Raw genomic sequence first — 27,295 nt, 5'->3', positions numbered from 1 at the left:
TACCAAATGCTAAATTCAGAGAAATAGTTTGGGAAGGCTGGATCTCCACACTACCTTCTTGTTTATTTTTAAATCATTTTCCTTCTCTTCAATCCCTCTCCAGGGCCTTACACCTTCTTTCTGTAATTTTAAGCACAGCCGCAGTGAGCTAAACGTAGAACCCCAAGAGATGAAGCACAGTGTTAAATGAAGAACAGGGGAAGTTTCCAAAAAGTTCAAAGAACAAACTGAAAGCAGAAAAAAAACCGAGAAAAGCCGGGAGAGTAAATGCTCTGCGTACACTCCCTCCCTTCCAGGCATACTGGTCAAGCTCCGGACACTCCACGCTTGTTTCCACCCCTGTGCTGTCTGTGCTACCCCTATCCCTTCAAATTGCTTACTTGATCCAGGGCTCTCCTCAGTCACCCATCAGAAGTCTTAGGAACTGCTGGTACCCTCTGTCTGCTACACTCCATTTCCTTCTTGAGTGTTACTCAGCAGGGACTGTCTTATTTCCTTACAGGCACTATAAGTTCTTGGAGGTGAGGAACCATGCATTTTTGTATTCCTCTCCAGCACAGAACACAATACCTTACCATATCAAGAACTCAGAAGTGCGTTGCCGAACGAGTGGCTTTTTTAGAAACAGAGTTTATGCCCATTAAATCACTGGGCAGAGTTCATTTTTCACATTAGATAAATGAAGCATACTGAACATTCTGACTATTTTTCTTTCTCTTGTGCTTCTAGCAACAGCACACACAGTTCTCTCAGAAACTGTAAAGTCAGTCAGCTCTTTTGGGTCGGCTTAGGAATCCAAGAACAATGGGATAGCTTCCTTCTGGGGCTTTGACTGCCCCTTCTTCCATTATATCTTTCTTTCTCTCACTTTCCACCATTCGTCCATTAGCAAGTCCTTCCACCCTACTCCCAAAACAATGTAACAAAAAGTACATTTAAAATAAAACGATAGCTGTCTAGGTTTGACAGTAAGAAGGGGGACTTTCATTAGCTAGAAGCTGTGAGAAATCCCTGAAAGAAAGTAAACATTCAGGACATGAGAGCCCATATAAAAAGCTAAAACCAAGCACAGAAGCCACATCTGAGGCAGCACGTCGGGGAATCGGTCACAGAAAATAAACTGGCCATAAGTATTAGCAACCACTCCACTCAGGAGAGCCAGCACCATGAAAAGAAAACAGCAGATTCCACCAACTGAAAAGCCCACGCCCAAAGAAGAGGTGAAAAGAGCAATCAGAAAGGAGCGTGAGTGTTTAATAATCTCAAAGACTTAAAGCACCGTATCTACAAAAATGGGAATATGGATGTGTCAAGGTATTTTCATAAATGAAGTAAACAAAAAAGGCAAGGGACATTGTGGTAGGGGAATCTATTAGATTTGCAATCAGATCCATTCTCATGTAAGAGGAGGAGCTCTGTTTCACTGATACAAATGCAAGTGTGTGCAGAGAGCTCAAGAGCAGCTGGGCGTGAAGTAGGGGACTGGGTTGGCAGAAGTGTGGGCAACTCACACTGAAATAAACCCAGGTTTCCTGGACACCATTTTTACAGCCCAGTGCCTTCCCATGTCCCTCACTAAGCTACCCTGAGTCTCTTCTCCCAAGATGACATTATCAGAAATAGGAAGACTGATACAATGTTACTTTTTCAAGCCCTCGCTGTAACATTTATTCCATTTCTTATGGTGCTTCCTCAAGGTTCCCAGGAACAATGTTTGGGGAACACCTAGGTAAGGCAGTGTCTTGTCAGGGAACATTATCCCAGCCTGACTTGGAGAAGAGCCATCTTCCAAACAGAGCAATGTGCTATTTGCTTAGGAATGTACCAGTTGAAACCGTAACATATATTTGTAATTTACAGCTTGCCAAGCACAATCCTATGCATCATCTCATCTGAAATCCCACATTAATTGTGTTAAGTAGGTAGGGTTTATTATCCCACTTTACAAAAGAGGAAACTAAGGCTTTGAGAGGTTGTGCCTGCAGTGATTGACAGAAATAGAACTAGAACTTGGTTCCTCCTGCTTAAAGATTACTTCTCTCTCTATTTCACTGTAATGATGCTTAGCTCTAAGGCAGAAATAGCCTGAAGAACATTTTTCCTTAATTGTGCATAATCCCACAGGGGAATTATTGAAGGATCACTCTTAACTCCTCTTTCAGTCGTTGTACCTAACAGTCCTTAATACGATAGTAAACTTTTTACTCAATTCACGGTCTCTTGCGAACACGTTCTAGATTCGACTTTGAAAAACAATAAATTGCCCAGTGTTCACACATAAATGCTTCTGTTCATCGCTCTTCTCCTTCCTAGAAATATTATTGTCCCTTAATCAAAAAACAAAAGCCACAGCTGAAAGTGATGCTGTATATTTGGGGTAGAATGGGGCGACGGTGGCAGGTACACATAGCCAACAGGGACTTACTTACATGATAGACACAGAGATAGGCCTGTGTTTTTCTGCTTCTACTGCTCTCGGCAGGGCTTGTCTCCGTGATGTACAGTTCATGGAGTAGTATCTGGTGCAGAAGAAGCCTGTGTCCACTCCCCTGCCCACCTCTGCAGACCATGGTTGTCCCACTACCTGGCCTGCTCTCTCCGGCTACCATTCGGTCCTCACATCAGGTCGGCGTGGCTCATTCCAAGCGTTATGCTGCTAAACTACATGTAGGTCACTCAGCAGTCTGGAGAATCCCAAGTTCAAAGCTCTTACCGAAGCATGCACTTAGCAATGGGTGCTAGACATCCGGCTCCAGCAAGCCTGACAGCATACATAGTAATATCTTTTGCAAAAGCTGTAAATGAGAAACCCAGGGATTGCAATGATTCCATATGGTCCACTCTACAATTTGGGAATATATGGTTGGAAACTTAACGTTTTCAGGTCTTGTTTTTTTTAGCCTCCTTCTCTGAACCTCTACCCCCTGGCTGTCCTGCAAGCCATGGCTTCCTAACAGGGAAATGGCAAGGAAGAGAACTACTATTTTCTTAATATAAAGGCCTGTTGGTTAAAGCATGTCCTCAGGTTAGGCCTCCTGGAAGGACCAGCCCAAGACTGCTGAATCCCACAGAACAGAGAGAGGAGATAGGTGCTTTCCTTCCCATTGAGCCATCAGTAGCAGAAATCAGCAGCCCTGATCATAGCTAACCCTGGAGGAGGGTATCTGGCTGATATGCAAATTTTCAGGGAGAACCAGTGTAGGAAGTCTGATCATTCCAAGGTCACAAACCACTTTGCATTATGAATGCATTATGCAAACTGTGCCCTCAAGCCTGGTAGAATATCTGCCTCTGGGAGTTGTTGGGGGAACTATGGAGATGACACATGTAAATAGGTGCCTGCAAGCCTGGTATATCTGCCTGGTAGAATATCTGGTCCTGGGAGCTGCAGGGGGAACTAGGATGACACATATAAATAGGTGTCTGCATCTTGTTACTGCCCTGTGGATGCTGGTCTTTCTCCCCGCTGTTCCCCCACGCTGCATCCTCAATACCCGCTTCAGCAGATGAGAGATGATGAGCGCTTCAGAATCTGCTATGAACCTGTCTTGTCCTCCTAGCCTCCAATTTCTGAGGCAAATGCTGGATTTGTAGGGGATAGGAGGCCTTAGCCCAAATTAGCTGAACATCCTTAGCAGAACTTCCTTAACTAAGTGAGTAGTTCTCAGCACACTCAGGTGAGGATGGGACAGATATCGTGGCAAAGCTGTCAAAAGGCAAGGAGGAGGGCAGAGTAGGTTAACAGTGTCAGCTAGTGGTTCTCAACATGGCTGCACATTGCATTCACCTCGTGAGCTTCTATCCCAACCCTAGACATTCAAATGTAACTGGTCTGGATGACATCCTGAGCAATCACTGTTAGCAAAAGTTAAAAGATCTCAAAATGCAAGGTGAAATTGGAATAGTCAGGACATGGGAGAGCAAAGACACTAGAGGTCCTCTTTGGCTCCCTTTGGCTTTACCAAGGAGTGTTCCCAACCCCCCTAGTCAACTGGATGGCATGCTGGGTGTCCATCTGGGTCTCTGCCACACACACTTTCCTTATACATGCTAAACAATGTGACCTTGAAAGAAATTATCTAGATATCCACCACCGACAAAAAAATGTTCAATGGCACTTGGTAATTTTCAGGAGACTTTGAAACTTTAAACACACACACACACACACACACACACGTCATTTAATCCACAGGAATCATGTATGGGTGAATCTGATGTCCAGAAATCTGGGACCCCTCTGTATGCCCAAGAAACCTTATCATCCCCGTTCCATGATGAGCCTATGAAAAGGTCTCCCTCTTTGGAGCGCGTCATTGCCATAGTTTCAAATTTTCTGGGATATAATTTCAAAAGCCATCTTCGTTTTTGCTCCTGAATGAAATCAAATTAGGATGGAAATGCATAGAAGAAGGAAAAAGTTTCAGAAGTCCTCCCCACTATCAACCACCCTAAAATATCAGATATTTTAATCCATGCGTCCTCACAGCCAGAGCCATTCCAATCAATGCGTTTCTCTCTGGCCTCCCAGGCTGAGATAATCGCCCCTGGAGCCAGTACTGGTCAAAGTAACCAGAGATCAAATCAGGCTTGCTGTGTTCCCTCTGCATCTCATTCACTCATTTGCCCATTCATTAATTCTTCCATCGATCCAACCATCAGCTATTCCTTCCTTCACTGAACAACTCTTTATTAAGAGCCACATTGCAGCCGGAGGGATCTTTTTAAAAACAAAAGCTTAATTGTGCTCTCAGAGTCTTCCATAGCTCCCATGCCTCTGGGAAAAAAAAGTAACCTCCTGGTTGGCTCCCACTCACCTCTCCACCATACGGTCAACATTATCCAATGTGGGATATGTGAGATGCTCTCTGTTCATCCCCTCCCTGGGCTTCTTTCAGTTCTTTAAGTCTCTGCTTTCCCTCACCTTGGGGTCTCCTCCCATGGCACTTACTCTACCTATAACTCTCCTCTACTCCCATCTCCTCCTCCTTTCACCAGTGATGACAAAACACATCTCAGGTCACCAGGAAGTTTCCCAGTTACTTCCCAGGCTTGTTTGGCTCCATGTCTATTGCTGGGGACTCCTGCTCTGTCTACACATTGGTTGGTTTGGGGAGAATCTCCCTTTTGTCTCTGTCCCAGCCCCTGCTCACGCTCTCTTTCTGTGGACAATAGTCACAGACGTCAGTATACCACAAGAAAACACATGATCGACAATTGGAACCTTTCTCCAATTCCCCAACATACTTTTTTCTCTTTGTCCAAAAGCTGACCGTCTCTAATAGCTCTATCCTTGACTGTGCCTCTGTCGAGCTGTCCCCAAAAGAACTAAGGAGACTTGCTGCAGACAGATAGTAACTTTATATAGCTGCCCCAAAAGGAGATGTAAACATGGAAGGGGGAATGGGAAGATGTATTCTTGATTCACACAAGAGCCAACAAGTAAAAGGGAAATGTCAGAGGATTACAGTGACGAGCTGAGGTCTCTCAACCTGTAACCCAATCCAAATTCAACTTGATTTCCTAGACTTGCTAATAGACCACAGTCTAAAATATCTTTCTCTCTTGTACTCTCTCTCTCTCGCCTCTCCTCTCTCCCTCTCTTTTTTTTTTCTCTCTCTCTCATGCACACACACACATCAAAAGGCAAGAATACGCAATAAACACCCTGGAGGTTTCCTTGCTGGTGGTTTAAATGCTAAGACAGACAGAGAAAAAGAGACAAGGAGTGAATGAATTATAGAGTTATGGAGAATGAGTTACATGAGTTTTCTGCATTTTAATCCACAGCCACCAAAAGTCTCAAACACTCAAAGAAAACCTCCATAAAAACAATCATGGAATGAATTCTCATGTGAAGGAATCTTAGATTTGAGCTATGAACAATGCTGGAATACTAAAACAATTTCTTTTGGGGGAGCTATCTTGGACTCAAAGCGCCATGCACATATATTTTTGGAAAGAAAGTCCAGGAAAGCTCTGGAGAGGAGTAGCATGCAGAGGCTGCATAGAAGATTTCCCCCCTTTGTATTTTAACAGCACCCAAAACTCCCCTGTGGAAATTCTCCCTCTCCCACTGTGTGTGGGGTCATCACCAAAGGGCCCTGCATCCAGGTATCCTTCCCACACGGGATCCAATGGACTCTATTGCTCTTGACAAGCTGAAAACCAGGAAAGCACCTCCCACTGCATGCAAGAGTGGGACATGATGCAGGGTTGGGGATGTGAGGGCCCTTACATGACAAGAAGACCAACAGCCTTGCTTTGCGGATGGGGAACCCAAGCCCCTGGGTCACAGGGCAGGACTGACAGGAGCTGGACTAGACCTCAGGCCCTCCAGGTTCCTGAGTTTCCAGTTCACAGCCTGTCCCAAAACATCACGCAGCTCTTAGAAGACTCTTTCCAAACACTGGGGTTGCTAAAAGGAGACCCATATTGGTCTTTCCCAAATCCCCCAGCCTACAAGGGTTCCTCCTTCCTCCAAACCCCCAAAACCTCTGTAGTCCCTACCACCCAGATGCCACTTACCAAATACCTACTGCCACATCCTGTAGTCTGCTTCTCTGCAAATCTACCCTGTATTCCCAAGTAGACTGCAAGGCTGTTGAAGGTAAGACCTTGCTTTGTGTCTCTTGGTATCCCACATGGCACCTCACACAGCGGCTAGGAAGACTCAGTGGCAGCAGAGTGGCCCCTTTGTAAACAGATAAGAAAACCACCTCACAGACGTGTTATGTTTTTTAAAGGCTTCCTTCTAAATTCTAAAAAAAATTACGAAATAGGACTCCATGTCTGTTTCTCCTGGTGTCTAGACCTATTAAAAACAGGATGAGAAAAAAATAAATGCCTCCTTGAGCAGGAGGGACTCAGAGGACAGAAGTGGACAGTAGATGGCAGTCTGTTCCTGTGTCAGAAGTGGTCACAGAGACAACATACTCTGTGTAATTAAGCAGGAGGTAGAAGTACAGCTTAGGGGCCTGAGGTGGACTCACCCCCACCATGCCATGAGCAGGGATACTTCTGAGAAGTACTCCCATGAGCACGCACACCTACGCCCCCCGCAAGCCCCAACACCTGTACAACATGCATGTTCCCCCGACTCTCCCCACAAGAACCAAGGGCTCACGTCACAATGGTCTCTGAGTATCCATCACCCTAGCCCTGAGAATTCAGCGACAAGAAAACCACTGTCATGCGGACGTGGAGACCATTCCTGGACCCTCCAGCTTGCTCCTGAGCCAAGAGGATTCTCAATCATGGTTCGTACTGAAAAACAACACCTGAAGTGGGAACCCTGCACTCCATCTTCCTTGCTTCCCTTGCTCTCCCTGGAGCACTATGATCATAACCTGTCTGCCTCCTTCACCAGTTTCCAGACCCCAAGGCCAGCAGCACTACATTAATCTCTGCATCTTCCCCAACATCTAGCACATGACCACCAACAGGATGCTTAATGACTAATCTGTAAACATGTGTTTTGAGCTGCTTTCCGAGTGTCTAAGGAGGAATTACCCTAATGCATGTGGAATGACACCCAATTCCCCATGACCAAGAGTCCCAATTTGCAGGAGAACTATGCAGGCTAAGACATGGGGAAGAAGGGCCTCTAAAAGGGAGTAAGAACAGCCTTTTCTGGCCAGCAAGCACTGAGCATTCATGACCTTAGCCTTGGGACAGGCCAAAAAGGTAACACTGTTTTGAAGCCCTGGCAAGGTACACTACCTCTCTGAGCCCAGTTCCTGGCATGTCACATCGCTACTGCACATTCGGAGCTCACAATGATCGGTCACACATTCGTTCACTCAACACATTCCTGTGGCTGTCACTATTCAAGGTGTTGGGGGACACAAAAATGAAAACAACAGATACCTTTCTCTGTGAAGTTCATATTCTAGGAATGCAAATTAAACACAGGCTGCTAAGTGGTATAACATCGGGAGGCTGGGAAGGGAGCCCCGGGCTCTCCAGGGAAATGCAGGGAGGCTTCTCAGGTTAAGCAAATATGTGAAGGATGATTTCAATATCATTGGTGATGATGGAGGGGTAAGTATTTGACACACAATACACGTACAGAATATATCCTCCAGTGCTATCTCCAATTCAAGAATAGGCCTATCACTCGCACAGAACACTTCCCTCTATATTTAGGCCATTTGAGGTATCCCCTTCTCCATCCATGCATTTGTCCAGATTTTTCTACTAGCCCCCAGTTCTCACAATTTAATTAATGATAAGTCAAGAAAGACCTTAGAGATAATCAAAGCCAGTAGCTCTTCATAGATGAGGAAGTGAGACCTAGTGTGGTTCGGGGACTTCCCAAAAATGTAGTTAGTCTCTGTTGGAGTTAGAGGTGGGGTCTGATCTCTCTGCTCAGAGTTTGGGATCTCTCTGATTTAGCTTATTGAATTCAGCTACCCACAGACAATTTTAATCCCACATAAACCTCTCCCATACTCCCAACTTCCAATCCAAGATCCGCCACAAATCTGGCAAGCTTGTTTCTTCAGTGCTTCATAAACATGAACTCATCCATATGTTCAATGACTTATCTGGCATCACATAACTTAATTTCCTCCTCCACCCCCTCCAAATCTCTCTACGTAAGTCCTCCGGGCCAGCAGAGATACCTGAAAATCACAGGCATGGGCCACAGTATGAGGCCGAGGGAGCAGCAGAATCGTGGAAGATGTGATCTGTCACACTGGTAGTGTCCTTGTGACCCTCTAGTGAGTCCAACTCCTCCCTTCTCCGGGAAAAGAGAGGCCCATGGAGGGAAAGTGATTTGCTTAAAGTCACACAGCTAGTCTGGGCTCTCTGCAGGGAGAATGTGGCAAGCTATTTAAGGTAGCCAGGTGGGTGTTAGGAGGACTGGGCTTCTCCACACCATGGGACACACCTATTGGGAAAGCAGGTGATTTCTAGGGCTGCATCTTCCTCTTGAACCCAGTTCATAAGGAAGTACCTTATGAACCATTAGAAGCAGGTCCTCTAGACATGAGATGGAGCTAATCTCAGACTGAGAACATGAAACAAACTCCCTAAGGGATCCCTTAGAGCCAGAGAAGGATATTTTTAAATGCTGGGGTCTTAGATCTAGAACCAGAGGGAAGAGGGAAGTAAATTGCAAGAACCTGGCTCTCAGTCTTTAAAAGGCTATATACTCCATATAAAGGAAATAATTATCACTCTACACATGAAAAGCTATTTCAAGCAAAGTAAATACATAATTTTTGAGTACCTAGGGTTTAACAGGCATTAGGTTAGTGTTCAACACTTATTTGTACATGCAAATATCTTTAAGCAACAGAACAAAGTCACCTCTTCTTAACTGTCTTGATGACGTATACATGGTAGTGATGGTGGGGAAATCAGTGGAGGAAGAAGGAATGAGCTTTTAGTCACAACCTTCAAAAAGTGCAGCATCCACCCCAAGAACGTGTTTGGCTTCTCTACCTTCCGGTACTGCCCAGAGAATGACACGCAGTGGCAAATCCTCGGCTGGAGGTCTCTACAGCTGCTCTGCTCTGCATCAAACACAGCCAGGGAACCTCAATCTTTAGCAGCGACCCCTGCCCCCCAACCTCCCAGCAAGAAACCTACCTTCACTACTTTGGCCCCAGTCTAAGTGGTGGGAGTTCCCTAGCCTATCAAAGAAAGTTGTCTTCCAAATTCTAAAGAGACCTCATGCTCTCCATTCATATTCTTTTTCACTTTGATTCTGTGCAATTCCAGGACTCAAGCATGCTGGGGCCTACCACCTCTCATGGGCGTGTGGATCAAAACCAGATGTCCAGCTCCAATTTTATAGAATTTACAAGGAGGCAATTGTGGCTTAAATCAATACCCGTGTTCTGTAAGGGCAGATTCCCTTGTCAACAGGACAAGAAGTAAAGGGGGAGGGCCAATGGAAGCTGAGACAGATCTGACACATGCTTGCCAGCAGGTGTCTAAAAAACTTAAACATTTGTCTTGCACATGAAAAGGAAGCTTCCGGGGGCGGGGAGCAGGTTACCCTATGGGGTGACCATCTTTGCAGAAGAAGATGGACCCAGCTCCCATCTGGATGACATCACAGAACATTAAAAAACAGAATCTGACCGGCAGGTGATGGGCTTGTGATGCCACAGGCTTCAGGCTAGAAAGCCAAGAACATCAGCATACCCCTTAACCTCACATAACCTCAGTAGCCCCATTTGTAATTGAGATTATTTTGAGTACTGAGGTAATGCCATGTAATGGCTGTAATAATGCCTGGCACCCAGTAAGTACTCAAATATTAACTGTCATCATCATCATCATCCATCATCTTAAAGATGGATGCTTACCTTAGTCAGAGACATTGCCACTGAAAGACATTCACGTGGAAGCTGAATGATTAGCACCAGACCTATCAGAAGGCCAAATCCCACCCCTTTCAGCTCTGGACACCCTGTGTAGGCTAAGCCAACGTCAGGAGCATTCTTGGCCAAAAGGAAACACTCTGGCAAATTCTTTGCATGCCTTTCTGCCTTTGACTCAGCCATTCCCCAAAGATAAAAACAGGAGCTCATTAAGGGCGTGCCAGGGTGCACTCCAAGTGAGGTAATTAGCACTGATTAGGTAGGAGGATGTGGCTACTGTGGAATCCTACAGTGACAGAGCTGGAATGGGACGGGGATATCTTCTAATTCAAGCCCTTCGTTTACAGATGGCAAAGTCATGTCCTAGAGAGAATGTCCAGGGTCACACAACAGCAGGTAATTAGTAACAGAGCCCAGTCATTGAACCTGGTCCTCCACCTCCAAGTCAGGCAGCTACCTGCTGCCTCAAGCTACTGAAGGTTACCCTGGCCTGGGCTCTTGAGATTATAAGCTACTGTTTCCTCCAACATCTCCGGCCTTGAATGTTTGAGAACCTTAAATCTTCCAAAAATATCTGACTGAACAAACCCACACACACAAAAAAAATGGGGCTCAACAAATATCTTCTCTGGAGATGTTACTAAAGAGTGAGCAATCACAACAGACCACACCAAATTTCATGTCAAAATCTGTTCTGTTTCAATGAGACCATAGTCAGTCATAGGTTTGTCCTGTGAGGACACCCAGAGCCGCAGCAAGCCCTCAGTGGTTCCCAATTAATACTATTTGAGAAGGACTACGGCACAGATGGGGACATGAAGAGCAAATGCATTCTGACCATGTGGGGGGGTGTGCAACCTCTAGCCTCTCGGTATTTGTAGGTAAAATAAAAGACTGAGTTATGGAAAACTATTAACAACAACAACAAAAATACTTTAACACTCTGAGGCCATCTACATGTGTACTCACAGGTTCTAAAATGAGTCCTCTGAATGACTTTTTTTTTTTTTTTTGTCCAGCCTCAGTCTTGTTAGAAATCCATCCAGGCAAGAATGAGGTAATATCTACAATGGCCTCATACTTCAAAGTTCAACATGCCCATATAAAAAAGATCTGAAAGAAGGTGTCCCCAACTTTTTTCTCAGGTTGGCCCACCTGTAAGAAGCAATCCAATGACAATCCAATCTGAGCCAAGCATCCAGATACCTGCCACCCATAACATAAGCTCTACAAATGCTCCCTGTCTACCCAGGGCAGTTCCTGTGCTCATGTGTCCCCCAGCACGCACGCATGCACATCCCGTGGTCTCCTCTTACTCCACACACACCTGTCCATGCACAAAGTACATCCACAGACTTTATCAGCAGCAACACACAGGGCTTAGGCTTGTCTCCAGTAGAAGATTTGGCCCTTTTCCAACAAACTCAATTTTAAATAAAACTAAATCTAAAACCCTAGCAACGGTCATTAGTTCAACATCCCCAATGCCAGAAACTGCCTGCCTTGTTAAAGAGTAAAATAGCAGCGGCTGAGGCTTGAGGCAGGGTGGTGGGTTTTGAAGATCTTCTGTGTCAGCCCCCATGTCCTCTCTGGCTTCCAGGCAATGCACAGATTTACATTCCCTCCAGCTGGGGTGGGAGTGCTGTAACTGCTTGGGAAAAGGTTGGAGAAGCTTGCAGCAGAAGCCGCCTGCTCCATCAGGCATCCTGAATGTAGGGGAAGAGGAGAGGCCTGAACATCTGATACATCTGGGAGTAGAGCTGCAGAGATGGGAAATGTTATGTAATTAAACTTTGCTGGCCTGTCCCGCCTGGGGAATGTGAGACCCATCAGCAGTGACCTCTTCCAATCAACTTAATTGGCCCAATCTCGCCAAGAAAAGCAACAGAATTAGTTTAGTGTCTCTTGGAAATAGCTTAGCTCCTATTTATGGCCACTGAACTCAAGGATGGGAGCCTGACTCTGAGCCAGGAGTTGACAGCATGTGCTAACTTCTGGGAGGAATTGGAGGTTTCAGTGGGTTTCCGTGCCCCCCTGCGCCTCCATCTTCATCTCTGGGGAAAGCGGCTGTAACCAACTTGCTGCACTGGGCACAAAGAATTGCAAAGACCCAAAGCCCAGGCTTTCCTCTTACCAGGCAGGCTGGACTTTGCTCCTCTTTTATTCAAATGGTGCCTATGTCAAGGACAATTATTATTTTTGCTGTTCTCCAAGTCACATTTGTTTTGGTGCTGTGGTCTGCATAGCTGATGTTAAAAATAAAGAAATGTCAGTCTCTGATCATTAATAACATTGATTCTTAGACTACCTTTCCTCCGAATAGCTCAAAGATCTTAAAGATTTCCATCATCTATAATCTAGGCTTGGTTGCCTCCAGCTTCTGGATGAGTAAACTGAGGCAGTTATAAAAAGTTTTATTTACACAGCGAGTGAGCAGTAGAGATGCGATGAGCATCATGACTACTGATTAAGTTGCACTGTGAAGAGAAAGAGGTCCAGATCCTATTTTCGCAATGACCTACGTACATGCTAGCACCGGTATTTAATTACATTTCATCTTTGTACAGCTGTATACAACTAAACACACCAAGTTTTGATGGGAGAAAAGAAGAATGAACTTTCCTCCTCCTTGAATCATTATATTGCCACTTTACAAAAAGAGAAACAGAGTTAAAGAGATTAAAAAGGTCCCCAAAGTCACACTTTTCCCAAATGATAGAACTGAACTAGAACTAAGGCATTCCCAATCCAAAGTCTTCCACTTCACCACCCTGCCCTCAGAAATATCTGTCCCCCATCTTCTGACCAATAGTCAAGCCCTACTAAACTATCTCTTATACAGATGAGTTTCCCCCTAAAAACTAAGGTAGACCCTTAAAATGGCACAGCTGTAACTTCATGAATTCAAAAATGTCATGAGTCAAATAAAGTCCTCCCAAACATACGCCCAACCATGGTCAGAACCTAGTCAAATGGGGCTCCCCATCATCTGGTCCAGACAGATAGACATGTGCATCACGAAAGCACAGCCTTCACTCTGTTCCTATCCAGTTGCCTCACTAGTCATCTCAGGGTATGGACTCGATCAACTACACCTTTCTCTCATTCCCCAAAGTCTATGGCCCTTCTTTTGTGTACACCTTTTTTCGCTAGAGATGCACATCTGAGTATCCAAGACCATTTTTATCCTTCCTCAGACACACAGAATTCCTGTAAAAACACATACTGGCACCCCCTTCACCAGAGCCAGAATATCCACCCCTCCTATCCACCTGGCTAGTTTTCTCCCAGTTACATTACTCCAGGCCAAAGTGCATATGCACACACGTGCACACACACCACCCCTCAAACACACACTCAGATTAGCTTTACACTCATAGTCCAGAAAACACCAAAGATGACAAACGTCCCCAGTCCATCTCTTCCCTGATCATGACTTCACCATTCTCCAGCTCCACATAACAAGTCTCATTCCAGCTATGAAGAAGGCTCTGTGTACTCTTAGAAACTCAATCTTCAAAGGGATCTGGACCTGCATTCTGACCTGAAGTGCAACACCCTCCAGTTCCCAACCCACACTCCACACAAGAAACACCACCATCCAGCTCCCTTCCCAATACACAAAAGTCTACATCATCCCTATCTTTATGCCCCACTTTTTACAAAACCAGAGATGTATTTCAAGTCAGCTTCCCTTTGGCTCCCAAGATCCATAAACATCTCTAGAAACCGAATTATAGACCTTGAAGAAACCTCAACAAGCATCGAGCTCTGTCTATTTCTGGCAAAATTGCATCAGTTAGCTGAGCCTGGAGAAGGAATTTTTCCAGGGCAGTGTGCCATGCTCCAGTACCCAGCAATGGGCTGAGCATCCAGTAGGCACTCCATTAGCTTTAATTGATTATCAATATGAACTGGTGATAGTGAATTCCTCTATTACATAAGAAACTCATTACAAAACATTATACAACATGCACCCCTGACACTAGGCACGAATAGTGTATTCCTCTACTTACTTCAGTCTTACGCATACATCTCTTCCTGTTCCCACCCAGTGCCAGTGCACAAGGACTTTTCCCCTTAAATGTACATCCCTCATTCTAAGCCTCCTCCAATTCTCTCCTCTCTGGGGAGGAAGGAGGGGGGAGGCAAACACCAACCCCAACCCGGTGTCCTTTCCTTCAAATGCTTTGTCTCTCCATAAAGAGGATCTGAGCTCACACTTTTCTACCCCCTACATGCCCCAATGCCACTCCAGCCAAATTTCCCAGCGCACTCTCATAAAGTTCACACTCCGTGCTCCCCAGATAATCTTCCCCCACCCCCCACACACATCCCTTTGGTAATCCTCAGGCGCCCAACCTTCCACATGCATCCACCTTTCGCTCACACACACAGCCGCCCTCCTACACCACACCCACTCCATGTGTTTGCGCAGGCATGCACAAGCCATCTGTCTTCAACAGGCTGCACCTCTCCTCCTGCTCTGACACCCTTCATAGGCACAGATTTCGCATTAGCTACACCTATGTTCCTGCAAGCTCTGGTCTCCCGCTAAGCACACAGATGCCCATCCAACAGACTCCCCAGAAGCACACACCTCCCAGGCACCAGAGAGGGATGGGACTTCAGCTCTTTTGCCACCTCCCCCTACACACACACACACTCTCTCTCTTTCTCTCTCTGAAAAAACATCCCCATCCCTCCCTGACCACGCACTCAATGGTCACAATCTCATTCCACAGATAAGCAGATCCCATTCACACACGACCAAACCCTCTAAGTCCAGCTACACTCCAGTCCTCACCAACACAAAATCCCACACACTCTCCCTAGGGGAAATACCCCAGACTTTCTACCTCCCTTCAACACCATTTACAGGAGCATTATTTTCCAACCCCCTTAACTCCTAACGCGATACCCAAGTCTGTGTGTTTGCGCCCAAGGCAGAGGCGGTTGCATTTTATCCTCTACATGCTACCTCTCAGCTTTCTTTGTGTGACATGTCAGAAAGGAATTGAGGGCAGGCGGGAGGCAGGCTGAGTCTGCTGGAGAACTTGAGCGTTGTGAAAACAGGACCGCTGGAAAAGTCTCCTCTGTGTTACAACTTTCTCCCATCCTGACGTTCAGGACAGAGCGCTTCCATGTTTTCCTCGCTCGCGGTTTTGCGGGGTAGGAGCGGGCATCTCTTTATTTAAAAAGCAGGTCGCTCAGTACACTCCAGAATCAGCTGAGTTACTAACATCAGGCTCCAGGAGAAACACCCACCCCCTGGCAGGCTCCCCTCCCCTCTCAGCAGGCCCCCGCCCCCACCTCTTCACACACATAAACAAGTCCACAGGCGCACAGTCTCCCGAGCTCTCCAGCTCTGAGCCCGGCGCTCCCGGGAGCAGCCTCCATTCGGACTCAGAACCTGCCGCCCGCCGCCAGAGGCCGAGGCCAGACGATATTTGTGGTGTTTCCCCCACCGGGAATCCCACCCGAGCCTCGATTCCAGCAAAAGGGATCCTTTCTAGTCCACAGCCCCGACACCGTTCGACGCAGGGGTCTCACTGCTATGCATCTGAAGCGCAGACGACGAACGAACGCAGCAGCCAAACTCCCGCAAAGAAGCAGCGCCTCCTGGACGCGCACCCACTCCCGCGGAGAGCAACAAGCAGAATCCTGCTCCCCCACCCCATGCCCTCGGCCCTCGCCCCTCCTTTCCCTACCCTTCAACTCCCAAGCGTCCCAAATTTCATCAGGAGCATCCACCACTGAGTAAAACTCTGGGGTAATGGGGCGGTTCGGTCCGTCGTAGGACCTTCAAACTTCGACCTGGCTGGCTGCGCGGGTGCCCAGATCTCCCAGCCTCCCACGCCACCGCTTCAAAGTCCGAGAACAGGCTGGACCATACCGCGAGGAGATCCCCAGCGATGACCGGGCCCGGGTGCCCGCCGCTGCCCGGCGGGGTCCCAGATGTGCGGGCTGCGTACGGAGCTCCAGCATCTGCGCAAAGGCCCAGGGTGGGGTGGTCACCGGGTGGGCGCTGGCCAAGAGGAGCCCGGGGCACGAGGTCTTTTCTGAAAAAAACCTTTCGGGGGACTCCAACGCAGGTACGCGGCGCGGGGCGGTGAGTCTCAACTCCCAGAACTGGAACGCGACGTTCCGGGTCCTGAGCTGCGCGTCCCCTCCCCCAGCCCACGCCCCGGCCGGAGTGGCGCTGGGGCAAGCTCAGAATCAGGCTCAGTGGCCGGCAGGGTGCAGGGCGTGTGCAGGGGAGCTGCGGCAGCACCTCCCCGCCCGGGGTTCTGTCTGCCACCCTCTTTTGTTATAGGATGCGCTAGGAGCTTTCCCGGAGGAGCAGACGGGTCGGTTGGAGGTGGTGGGTGGTTGATTCTGTTGAATCCCTTTCCTGCTCTTTCGTCGTCCCCATTTCCCCTCGCCTGCCCCCACCCTTTCCAATCCAGGTCCCTTAAACCTGATCACTTTCCCAGATTGAGGGAAGCTTCTTGGGCAGCCGAGGGACAAGAGGGGAGGAGGTGGAGAAGGGTGTCCGTGTGTGTGTGTGTGTGTGTGTGTGTGTGTGTGTAGCGGCGGGGTTGCGGTTGCGCCCGCCTAAGCAGATCCCAGCGCAAACTTCGGGGAAGGCACAAGCCCGGGAAAGTGAGTGAGCGCGGCGCAATGGGGGTGGGGCGGGATGCGGAGTTGGGGCCCCCCGCGCCGGTTCACTGGAAAATCCCTCCCCACGTGGACCCCCATCCCCAAACCTGCCCACCCAACGTGCCCGCCGCCTCCCCTTACCGTGGCAAAAGTAACCATGGCATCCGTGTGGCCGTTTCCAGGGACGTCGACATGAAGAGAAAGGTGGACGCGAGCTCGGTCATTCAAAGTCTCCCCCACCCCGCCGCAGCCACTACCCAGCAGGGGAAAAAGGAGAGGAAGAAAGAAAGGAGAGAGAAGAAAGTAGTTGCGCCGGGCTGTGTCGCGGGGCGGTGCGCGGAGCTGTTCGGTAGGGAGAGGAGCTTCAACTCTGAGTCCCGTGAACATAATCTGCGCGGTTATAACCAGCCAACCCGGCCAGATGGCTCCGCGCTCAGCGCCTTAACCCCTTCCGCGCCGCGCCGCCCTCCCCCGCCCGGCCCGCGCCGCGCCGCGCACGCCCGCGCCCCAGAGCCCCTCGGACCTCGCTTCGGGACCCGCAGCGGGGAAGGAGTCATTTCTCCTAGCCCCTCTTGAAAAACAAAACGAAACAAAACAACAACAGCAACAAAAACTTCCAAATTAGTAGTAGTCTTCGGTAACCCCCACCCTTGAGTTCCCTTTTAGAGATCCAGGAAAAAACGAAACATTAAATGTATCGTAACAGGTTACATGTTAGTGTCTTCAGCCTTTTTTAGTTGTTCTTTTTCTTGAAATTTTTCTTGTTCATCTCTTTTCTTTTAAGATTTTCTTGACCAGGCATTAGGGCCTTTTCCTGCCCCTTTCCTCAGGCGGATCAGGTCTGAGGCGTAAACTCCTCCTCCAAACCTTAGACCCTTCCAGCTCCAGATCTCTCCCCACCCCTACCAAGCCCACCCGCCACTCCTCCCCCCACCCCACAACACGAACACGCCCAAGGACAATCGCTCCCCGGCGAACTCGCCGCTCCCGGGCACCCGCACCCAGGACGCTGTGCCGGCGGTCAAGGGAGGTCAAGGTAGAGGGGCGTGGGGGCGGGTGGTCCCAGGGACTAGGGAGGGGCTGTGCACGCGCGCGTTTGCGGGAGCTTGAGTGTGGAAGGGAGAGGGAGATGGATCGCAGCCTCCCGTTTCACCCATCCTCCAACTTCTAAACCCCTTCCTTCCAAACTAGGATGGGGCCCTGCAGCTCATCACTCGCCCAGCACCCACCAGTCTGCACGCGGGGACAGCGCGAGAAGCAGGAAAGGCGAGCGACAAGCAAGCGTCTTCGTGGCGCCCCGAAAGTAATGACGCTCACTTCCCCACCGGTGGATTCATTCGAGGAAAGGATAGGGGGAGGGGGGCAAAATCTCTTATTTGGAGATAATTTTAGCTGCCCGTTAGACCCCACTTGCTCCGAGCCGTTCTCTCTAAATTTACCAAGTTAAGTCATCTTGATTTCGCCCATTTGCCATCGAGAGAAGGGGGGAAAATACCACCTAGGGATCAACGAGAAATGGAGAGTCCGGGAGCAGAGGTTTGCCCTCTTGTCCCCTTCCCGAGTCCTTGAGTGGTGGACCTCCGCTCCAAGCCCCTCATCCCTTCCTCCCTCTGCCACTTCAGCCGCTCCTCTCATCATCTCCTTCCAGGACCTCTTGACTCACGAGCGACTGGGGAGGGAAGCGAGTATCCCGTTTCCATCCCTGCCCTGTCGTTCGAGGTGTCTAATAAGCAAGCCGTTCTATGTTTCGGTTAGGGCCCAGGTTCAAAAAATCCAAATACCTTAGAATTGTCTGAGAATTTGGTTGAACCCCGGAACTGCACCCACCAGTTCAGGACCAACCTGCCGCAGAGAGTAGCTGGGGGCTTGGAGGGGGAGGTGGGAAGGGAGGGGGAGTCTGGGGGCTGCGTACTAGATAGATTGTACCTGCCTCATCATTATCCTGGCTGATGGGGGTTGCCACATCGAAAACGGCCAGAAGCGCCCACCGAGGCCCAGAGGCGTCACCTTCTGCGGTCCCTCGCAAGGGTAGGGTCGTCCTTCAGTGGCTCCCCTCTTGCCAAAATATCGACGTCTTCCTCAGGGCCAGAAGAGGCTGCCGAGTCGTTCCCTCCACCCCGCCACACAGCACCATGAAGGTTTGGATTGGGCGTGCTCTGTCGGGTTCTGCTTTTCTCCCTCTCATCTGGCCCGCCTCCCTGCCCTCCCCCACTTCCCGCACTTGCCCCCCTCCTCCAGCTTCTCGCCGTGGTCAAAGGAGGGATTCAGGCCCCAGTTTCAGATCCACTGGCAGAGTTCTTTCCTCAAGCTCCAGGTCCTCCGGGAACCTGAAGATTACAAGGAAAGAGGTGGTTGGCTCCTGCTGCAGCAGAGAAGGGGTTAAATACATGTGCGGGCTGATCTGCAGGCAGCTCCCGGGTCCCTGGCAGTCTGGAGGGACGAGGGGAAGGGGGGCAAACAAACTTGAAAAATCAGAAGAAACGAAGAAGAAGAAAAGGCAGCAAGCAGTGCGTTTAGGACTTGGATTTGTTCTGCAGATGCCTTGCACTGGTTGGCCGCCTCACTTTGCCAGGACTTTCGGGGATCCCAGGAAGAGTTTGTATTGTTTCCAGCTCCAGGGGGTTTTGTCCTGAGCTGGTGGGTCTGTCTTTGCTTGCAATCATCAGGCCTTGTAATATGAGAGGTGACACCTTAATCTTGCCAAATATGTGCTGTGCCTTTGTGGAGAGAGGGGAGGAGGGACTGAGGGAAGGAGAGAGGAAGAGGGAGAGACCCAGACCGGAGCAGAGGGTGAAACATGCACTTTTGCTCAGAAGGACTGGTTTCCCAAAGGGAGAGCCTTAGCTCTTTTCTGAGCAGAAGACCTTTTTCAGACAATCTCCCTTGAGCACCTCCAACTGCCTTTTCCTTTACTGTTTTTCTTTAGGCTTCAGAGCTAAAGATTTCTTCCTTCTCAGACTAGGGACTGACCCCCCCCAGGTCTCTGTTGTGGCTTCCAAGAGAGTGGCACGGTGCTGAATGAAGAGGCTGGGCAGAAAAAAAGAATTAGAAAGGTGTGTTTTTAAGAAGACAGAATAAAAAGATTATTATATACAATGTAGAGCCATTTTTAAACTGTAGAATATTGTGACTTCTAAGTAAATCCGTGTTTCTAAATAGAGATTTTTCTTTTCTACAGAAAGACCGTAGTGGTATGGATAGCAAAAGCAAAGATCAGGACTGGAAAGTAAGCTGGCTGCGAGCTTGTGCCCTGGAGATAGCCCTGGTTAAGGAAGCATCCAGGATGAGATCTTTTAGGATTCACTAGGTAATTGCCCCTCTCCAAGTTGACTTAGTGGCCGTGACTTTGGCTGTCCATCTGTCGACTATATTTTTAGGTTGCTGAACTTTCTTTTTCTCCCTGCTGCATCTGAGAGTAAGGCCCTGACTCCTGAAAGTGATTTCTGAGAACAGGAACCAGATCTTGTTTTTGAAAACCCCCTTTAAAACTCTCTCCTAAAGCAAATTTCCAGAGCGTGCCTTCTGGTTCCCCTTATCTTTTGCAATAGCACCACTCTGTGGTTGGAACACTGAACAGAAACAAAACGGGAATGTGGGATTGAATTTTGCCTTTACCTTGTGAAAAACAGCACTTATCTCCTCTATGTTTGAGCTCAGTGGACTGAGTGCTGGTGGTGGGGACTCAGCATGTGGTGAGGGAGGGGGTCTTGTGCAGTGGCAGTAGGTGGTTAATTCATTGTGACATGTTGACCCAGGAAATGAGAGAATTGGACCGAATGGCCTCCAAGGACCCTTTCCGTGTCAAAAACAAGCTTGTTTTTTTTTTTTTTTTTTTTTTTTTTTAACTCCATGATCACACAGCTAGACTTGAATGTTTGTCCTCTTCCATTGCTTTTCTTTTTCTCTCTTTTGAGGTTACTGAAATAAACGCCACACTTTTCACTGATCCTAAAGTATTTGCAAGTTGCATCTTCTGCTGCTGGAGGGCGCTGTGGGGAGGTCTTGCCCTACCCCCTCCATCTCCACCCCCATCCACCCAGACAGCTGCTAGAGCTGATGGAGTCTGGAAGTCTTCGTTTTTCAAACAATTAAAGTGAATGCAAAGGTGTTTGCACAGGGACTGGGAGCTTAAGGTTCAGGAAAGGCAGCTTCATGCTACCTTTGTGCCTCAGCGCTTGAAAGATTCCTGGCTGCCCACCCATCACTAAATACTGGCAACAGCATTATTAACCAACAGCTACAGGCTGTCAATCCACATAGCAATTCCCCTCAGATGCCCTGGAGTCATCTGTGAGACGTTATTCTTTTCTTTCAAGTTGCATGCAGTTGTCCACAGAAACTGAGTGGCTTGTTTATGTTTATTCAACAAGCCTAGGTCTTCCCCCAAATTTCTATTGTCTTAAGAAAGCACAGCTTTGCTCCAAGGACCAGCATTGATCTCTCTACACAGAATACAGACATCAGAGGTCAACTTCTATCAGCCCTATGTCCCCACTCTGCATTTAATAACTGAGGAAACTCAGAACAACAAATAACAAAAACAAAAACATAGTAACAGACCATGACCTAGAATTTACTGCCAGAATAGATTTTGGTGCCTGAGAAAAGCAGGTTGCCCTCTGCCTTCTCCACTCAGTACATGTGATTTTGGACAGGTTTCTTAACTTCTCAGAACCCATCTGGAATTGGTGAAAACAACACCAATCTCACAGAAGTAATATGAGGACCAAAGGAACTAATTCATATAAAACACTCAACACAGTGCCTGGCACAATGTGAGTGCCAATCCCAATCTGCTAGTCCTTACACTGAAAACACTGTCGCAGCACTGGGGGAATGAACTGTCTTTAAAAGAAGCTTGGCTCTGGAATGGCCTGTGTATTATTATTTGTGTGCCACACATACACATTTCATTAATGTAATTTTATGGATGTATATTTTCCCCTTTGGACAAATACAGCAATAAATTAGCAGAATGAAGTAGTGGACATATTCAGAATTTATATAGCTTCCTAACGTGGACCTCAATGTGCACTAAAGGCAGCATTGAAGGATTTCAAAATCTTGTCTTATTCATTATCTGCCTTTCACCCAGAACCACTTCATCATTTAAAAGGAAATTCTACCATATCCTTCAACTCTTAACAGATTGCCTGGTATATTATTGGTTTGTTGTTATTGCTAATTATGTTCTAGGGCTTACATTGAACAATATAATGAATTGCAATGAACAACGGTGAATCAACTCATTTTGTGACATGGCATACATATTCATAATTATGTTTCAAGAAATTACCCGTAATGATAGAGGGAAGGTATGTATTCCTACCACACAGGTGGATATAGAAATCATAATACAGTCTCCTATTTCATCAGTCATGACATGAATTCCTAACCACCCTATAAATTAACTTTATGCTGCACCAAACTCCACTCATAAAAAAATGACATTAAGGTTTCCTAGGTAACTAATGCATTTCCAAAGGGAATAGGTCTCAGGAGACAAAGAGGGCAGGGAAAAGGGTGGGGAGGGGAAGTGAAGAAAAGAGAAAAAAAATTCAATGAGACCCATGTGACATAAACAAAATATTTCACGGGGAGGAACCCATAAAGTTTTATTACCTTGGTCTGACATAGATATGACATAGCCATTAATTCCATCTTTGGATGATAAAACACTCGATGGGCTATCCCTGTCATCACATATGCTGGCATTTCATATTTCAGATCCAGTTCTACAAATCTTGAGAGAGCTTCGACCCTTCCATTCATCTACTAAGCTATGTCCACTCACCAACCAGCTGACTCTTGTGCCCTCCACCAAATGTTGAGATGAAAGTGAAAAACAGGGTTGATTTGCATGTTTCAGAATATACAGATGCTTTTGATCACTGTGGACTCTTAAAACTTTGGAATGAATCTATTAGCCTTAGCAGAAGGCTCGGGCCTGAGAATGGAATTATGGGAATTGAGGCTTGGTTTGCAATCCCTCAACTCAGTGGCATTTTCACTGTGGTTTTCTTTATTTGGGGGAGGGTCTGGATGCAAAAGAACATCTTGGATGCTTTGGACAAAAATGGCAAGTTGTAGGTGGAGCTTAAGGCTGAAATTTACACTGTCAGAACAGAAAAATTCTGACATGCAATGCAATCCAAAGAATTTTCCCTGGGTTAGAGACAGGGAGATGGGGAAAGGAGATCTAGAGTCTTGTCACTGTTTTGTGAGCTCAGGGAAGTAAACCAACTTTTCAGTTCCTTGGTTTTTACCATACGTAAAGGTACTTAACCTCATTTTCTTTCATTACTGTGAATATACGTAAGAAAACAAATAGCACACTAATGTGAATACAGTTAGAAATTTTGTATTATCTGATTTCTTCTCTTTTCAGTAGTCCCAGAGTGATATCTGGGAGTGAAGTCTCCAACTGGTTACAAGACGCAGCCAGGTGACCCCTATATTCCAAGTGTGGCAGGTTTGCCTGTGAGTCCCGTGGCTGACGAGCTCCTACCCATCAGCACTGGGCAGTCAACAGAGAGGAAAGCCTGCCTTTTGCGCTTTCTCTGACCTGCTGGAGAAAGGACACAGGACTCAAGTTCATGACTAGAAAGTCAACTGGAAAACTAGAACTGTTTCCATCACACAATGTCTTCCATTGGGTTTGAAGTCATTTTAGGCTTTAACTCTGTTAGGGGACTTGGAGTGGCACTAGGGATTAGAAAAGCGTTCTGGCCACACCCTCCATGTACCACTTTTACTGGTAGTAAGGGGCAGGGAATGTCTGGGAAGTAAATGCCTGGCAACTGAAGGTGCAGCCTTTCCAGGGATTTGAGATGAGGCAGGATGGGAACCTAGGTCTCCTTACTCCTAATTGAGACCCATCCAGGCTAGCCATGCCTAAGAGCAACACGTGATGAAATGCCCCTTGAGGACTCACCTCCTACACACCTGCCCTCAGAATCCGAGGCCAGGGATCCTGCAAATGTCACTTCATTCATCTTCCTGCCCCCAAGACCAGCCTTCACCTTCCGCTGATAGGTACAAAGCGGGTGAGGTGGGGTGCGGGGCAAAGAAGGTTCATCCTAAGCTCCATGTTTCCTTGAAAATATTCCTCTCTCTACTCAGCCGCGTTCAGAAAAACTGAAGAAAGAGAATTAGCCGCTGAGTTTTTTACTTTAAAGACCCTCTGTCCAGTGTTCCCATGAAACATTAAAAAGAGGTATTAGTTCTTGGAGGGGCTAGAAAATATGAGTTCCAGTTAAAATAAGCTTACATACCACTATTATCTCCAACACACACAAACATATACAGACAGACACACCCCATGCAGCCGACCCATCGGATGATTTGCTATATTTACCAGTCAATGCGCTGACAGTTCTGCTCCTGTCCCCACCCTGAGACCAGGCTGTCGTCAGGTCCCAGTTCAGAATGCAAATAATGCTCAAGAAGCCAAGGGTGCCCATGCTGGGCTCTCGTCTGTTCAAACCACAACCTCCCAGCACAAGAGGAAATGTTAGCAGGTAGAAACTTTCTCTACAAATAATAGCAATAGGTAACATTTATTGAGTACTTACTGAGCACTGGGTACTTAATAATCTTAGCATTATAGGCCAGGCACTGTTTTAAGCACTGTGTGCATGTGTGTATATGTATATGTAAAGGTATATATACACACACATGCAAACACATATGTGTGTGCATACAGATACGTATACATATATATACACATAAACCAGCACACACACGTACATATGGATATATCTATATCTGTATTATGCATGCCAGCATACATATCTATATCTGTATCTATACAAGCATGCACACATGCACACATGCTCTGGTTTTAGCACTAGACTAAGAGACAGAAACCTGGTTCATGTCTGAGCTCCTCTGTGTGATCTTAGGCAAGTTACGTGTCTTCTCCTAGGCTTCAATTTATTAAATATGTCAAGTGGAAATAATAATGGCACCTACTTTGTAGGCTGTTTTGTAAGGACTCATGATATATAGGTAGGTACTGTGATTAGCTCCACTTTGCAGATTGAGAAAATTGAGGTATAAAGAGTTTATATAACTTGGTCAAGGATACATAGGTAGTGAATGAGGGGCAAACAGAGGTTTGAACCCCAGCTGTCTGTCCCTCTGCACCATCTAACCTTGATAGAGTGACATTTTTCTCTTTATACCTATGAAGAAACTGAGTCATAGGAGGAGATAAGCAACTTGCCTAAGATTACACAGAGGATCTCAGACATGAGGCAGGTCTCTTGTCCCTTAGTCCAGTGTCAAGACCTGCAGTAGGAAGGTTGCAATATCCACAGAGCCAGCCCTCCTGGACCCCAGGTTGTCCTAGGGCATGAGACAAGGAAGGAAATGGAGACAAAGTAGGATAGGATCAGGTGAAACCATAGGCCTTTGTGTGCGCTAGGTATGCACACCTTTCTAGGTGAATGTAGCTCACGCCAGGACACTTACTTGGCACATGGAAGAAGAACTGATTTCAGCGCCCGCCCATCTCTTCAGCTGGTTCCTTCATGCAGACATAACCTATGTAACTCTTTATGACAGCCTTGGGTACAAGAGCTCCCACAAGCAGACAAAGCCACTCAGTGCCAGGTTGTTAAGAAATTTGTCCAAGGGAACAGGCCATTGGCTTTGTTCCAGAGATTAAAAGGCCACTAATTAAAACTACCAGGGTTTGCAATATCAAAATATACAGGAAAAAAGTTGAGCCTCGAGTCTTCAGTAAGTATTAACTCTGTAAATGCCTGCTCAGAAGCTAGAGGATGTTGGATTAGAACATTATGGGCAATTGATGTTCTGTTACCTATGTTTCATTTGAATCCCATCCAGGCACAAATGTCTACTCATGCAAATGTCTCTTCCATTTGCACAGACATAGACTTAAATGTCACTTAGAGCTCAGACTCCAAAGGCAACCCAGCGTTCAAAACCTGCCTTTGAATGAGTTTTAAAATCTGGAGCTGCTGTCAAGATAGTATCCATGGGCATCGGATTTGCATTTTACTACTTCAGCATATCTACCTCTTTGCCCCCAAACAAAGATGAGGAAATTCCACTGGTCCTTTTCCCACGACATAAAATAATTTTCATCAGAAGTTTTCAACAATGAGTCCAAAAGCTAGAAATTAGTTCCATTGGAGTGAGTAGAGAGAATAACTTTACAAATGATGACAACTATTATCTTTCCACCTATAAGTTAGTCATCTCCCCTAACTGACTGTATGGATACCTTAAAAATAAAGCAAATAAAAGAAGTGCACAAGAAAGCTGGAGATAAGAAGTGCACAAGAAAGTTGGAGATAACCTTCTAGAAATAAGAAATTAATGAACTAAAAACAATGTATTTTGCCCATGGTTAGCAGGGAGTCTGTGGTTAAGTTGAAAATGAAATCACAACTCGTAGGAGACGCCCATTGTGAACTCTGGTCCGTATCTCATATCTCAAGTTGGAAAACAGACTAGGTGCCAGGTAGATGCAATGAATGAACGATATGCATTCATTGGGAGGTAACTCAGATTCCCCTAGTCAAGCCCCTCATTTTACAGAGGAAGTAATTACAACCCAGGAAAATGAACACACCTGCTAGAGACCACACAGATAATCAGTCATCAGTGAGGGTGTGGAACCCACGTGCCCGATTCCCAGGATGCTGCTGTTTGTCTACTCTGTTCATACGGCCCCTGAGAAATAGGCACATCTGCTTTCCTTCTGGAAGCGTTTCATTTCCCTCCAATTCCTCCCTTCCATTTCTTCTTTCCTCTCTTTCTTATTTCAGTGTATTTTAATATTTCCTTTATTTTGTTCCTGTTGTGAACTACTGGTCACACAAGGGAACATTAACATGCAGAAGACAAGGTTTTAGTAAGAGCCAGAAAAGAATTTTATGCACAGGTGAGGTTAAAAACAGCTTTAAAAGTGTGATTACTACTTTCTTATTTTTGATGGCATAAGGTTGGTCTTTTCTGAAGAAACAGGATTAAATAGATGAACGCTCTTTTCAATAATGTTATTATAGATGACCTTATAAGGTTCCCAACTGAGGAAATCTTTTTTCTCCATATCTTTCTTGCTTTTTTTATCTTCTTTGCTTTGTATTAAAGATAATGAAAGGATCTATTTTGCTGAGGAAATGCTTCTTTGATATAACTTTTTTTTTTTTTTTTTTTTTTTTGAGACGGATTCGTCTCACTCTGTGGTCCACATTGGAGTGCAGTGGCGTGATCCTGGCTCACTACAACCTCCACCTCCTAGGTTAAAGATATTCTCGTGCCTTAGGCTCCCGAGTAGCTGG

At 46.7% G+C, this 27,295-nt stretch overlaps 1 protein-coding gene across 3 annotated transcripts in view; it reads right to left on the bottom strand.

The window, feature by feature from the left end:
• Positions 1–17,421, bottom strand: part of NTF3 (neurotrophin 3) — a 63,618-nt gene extending 46,197 nt beyond the window's left edge. For 2 of the 3 annotated variants that reach the window (XM_009180021.2, XM_009180022.2), the window contains exon 1: positions 17,121–17,197. Coding sequence is in view for 1 of the 3 variants with exons in the window: in XM_017945593.2 (XP_017801082.2) it covers positions 17,121–17,366 (246 nt within the window). In the remaining 2 variants the exon portion in view is untranslated. Of the gene's footprint in view, positions 1–17,120 lie in introns of all 3 variants that reach the window. The other variant, XM_017945593.2, reaches the window with a different exon arrangement.
• Positions 17,422–27,295: the final 9,874 nt, after the last annotated feature.

This window comes from Papio anubis, chromosome 9 (assembly GCF_008728515.1).
Source record: "Papio anubis isolate 15944 chromosome 9, Panubis1.0, whole genome shotgun sequence".
Classification (NCBI taxonomy): domain Eukaryota; kingdom Metazoa; phylum Chordata; class Mammalia; order Primates; family Cercopithecidae; genus Papio; species Papio anubis.
The sequence above is the reverse complement of the archived record's forward strand: the minus strand, read 5'-3'. Positions and strand labels throughout refer to the sequence as shown.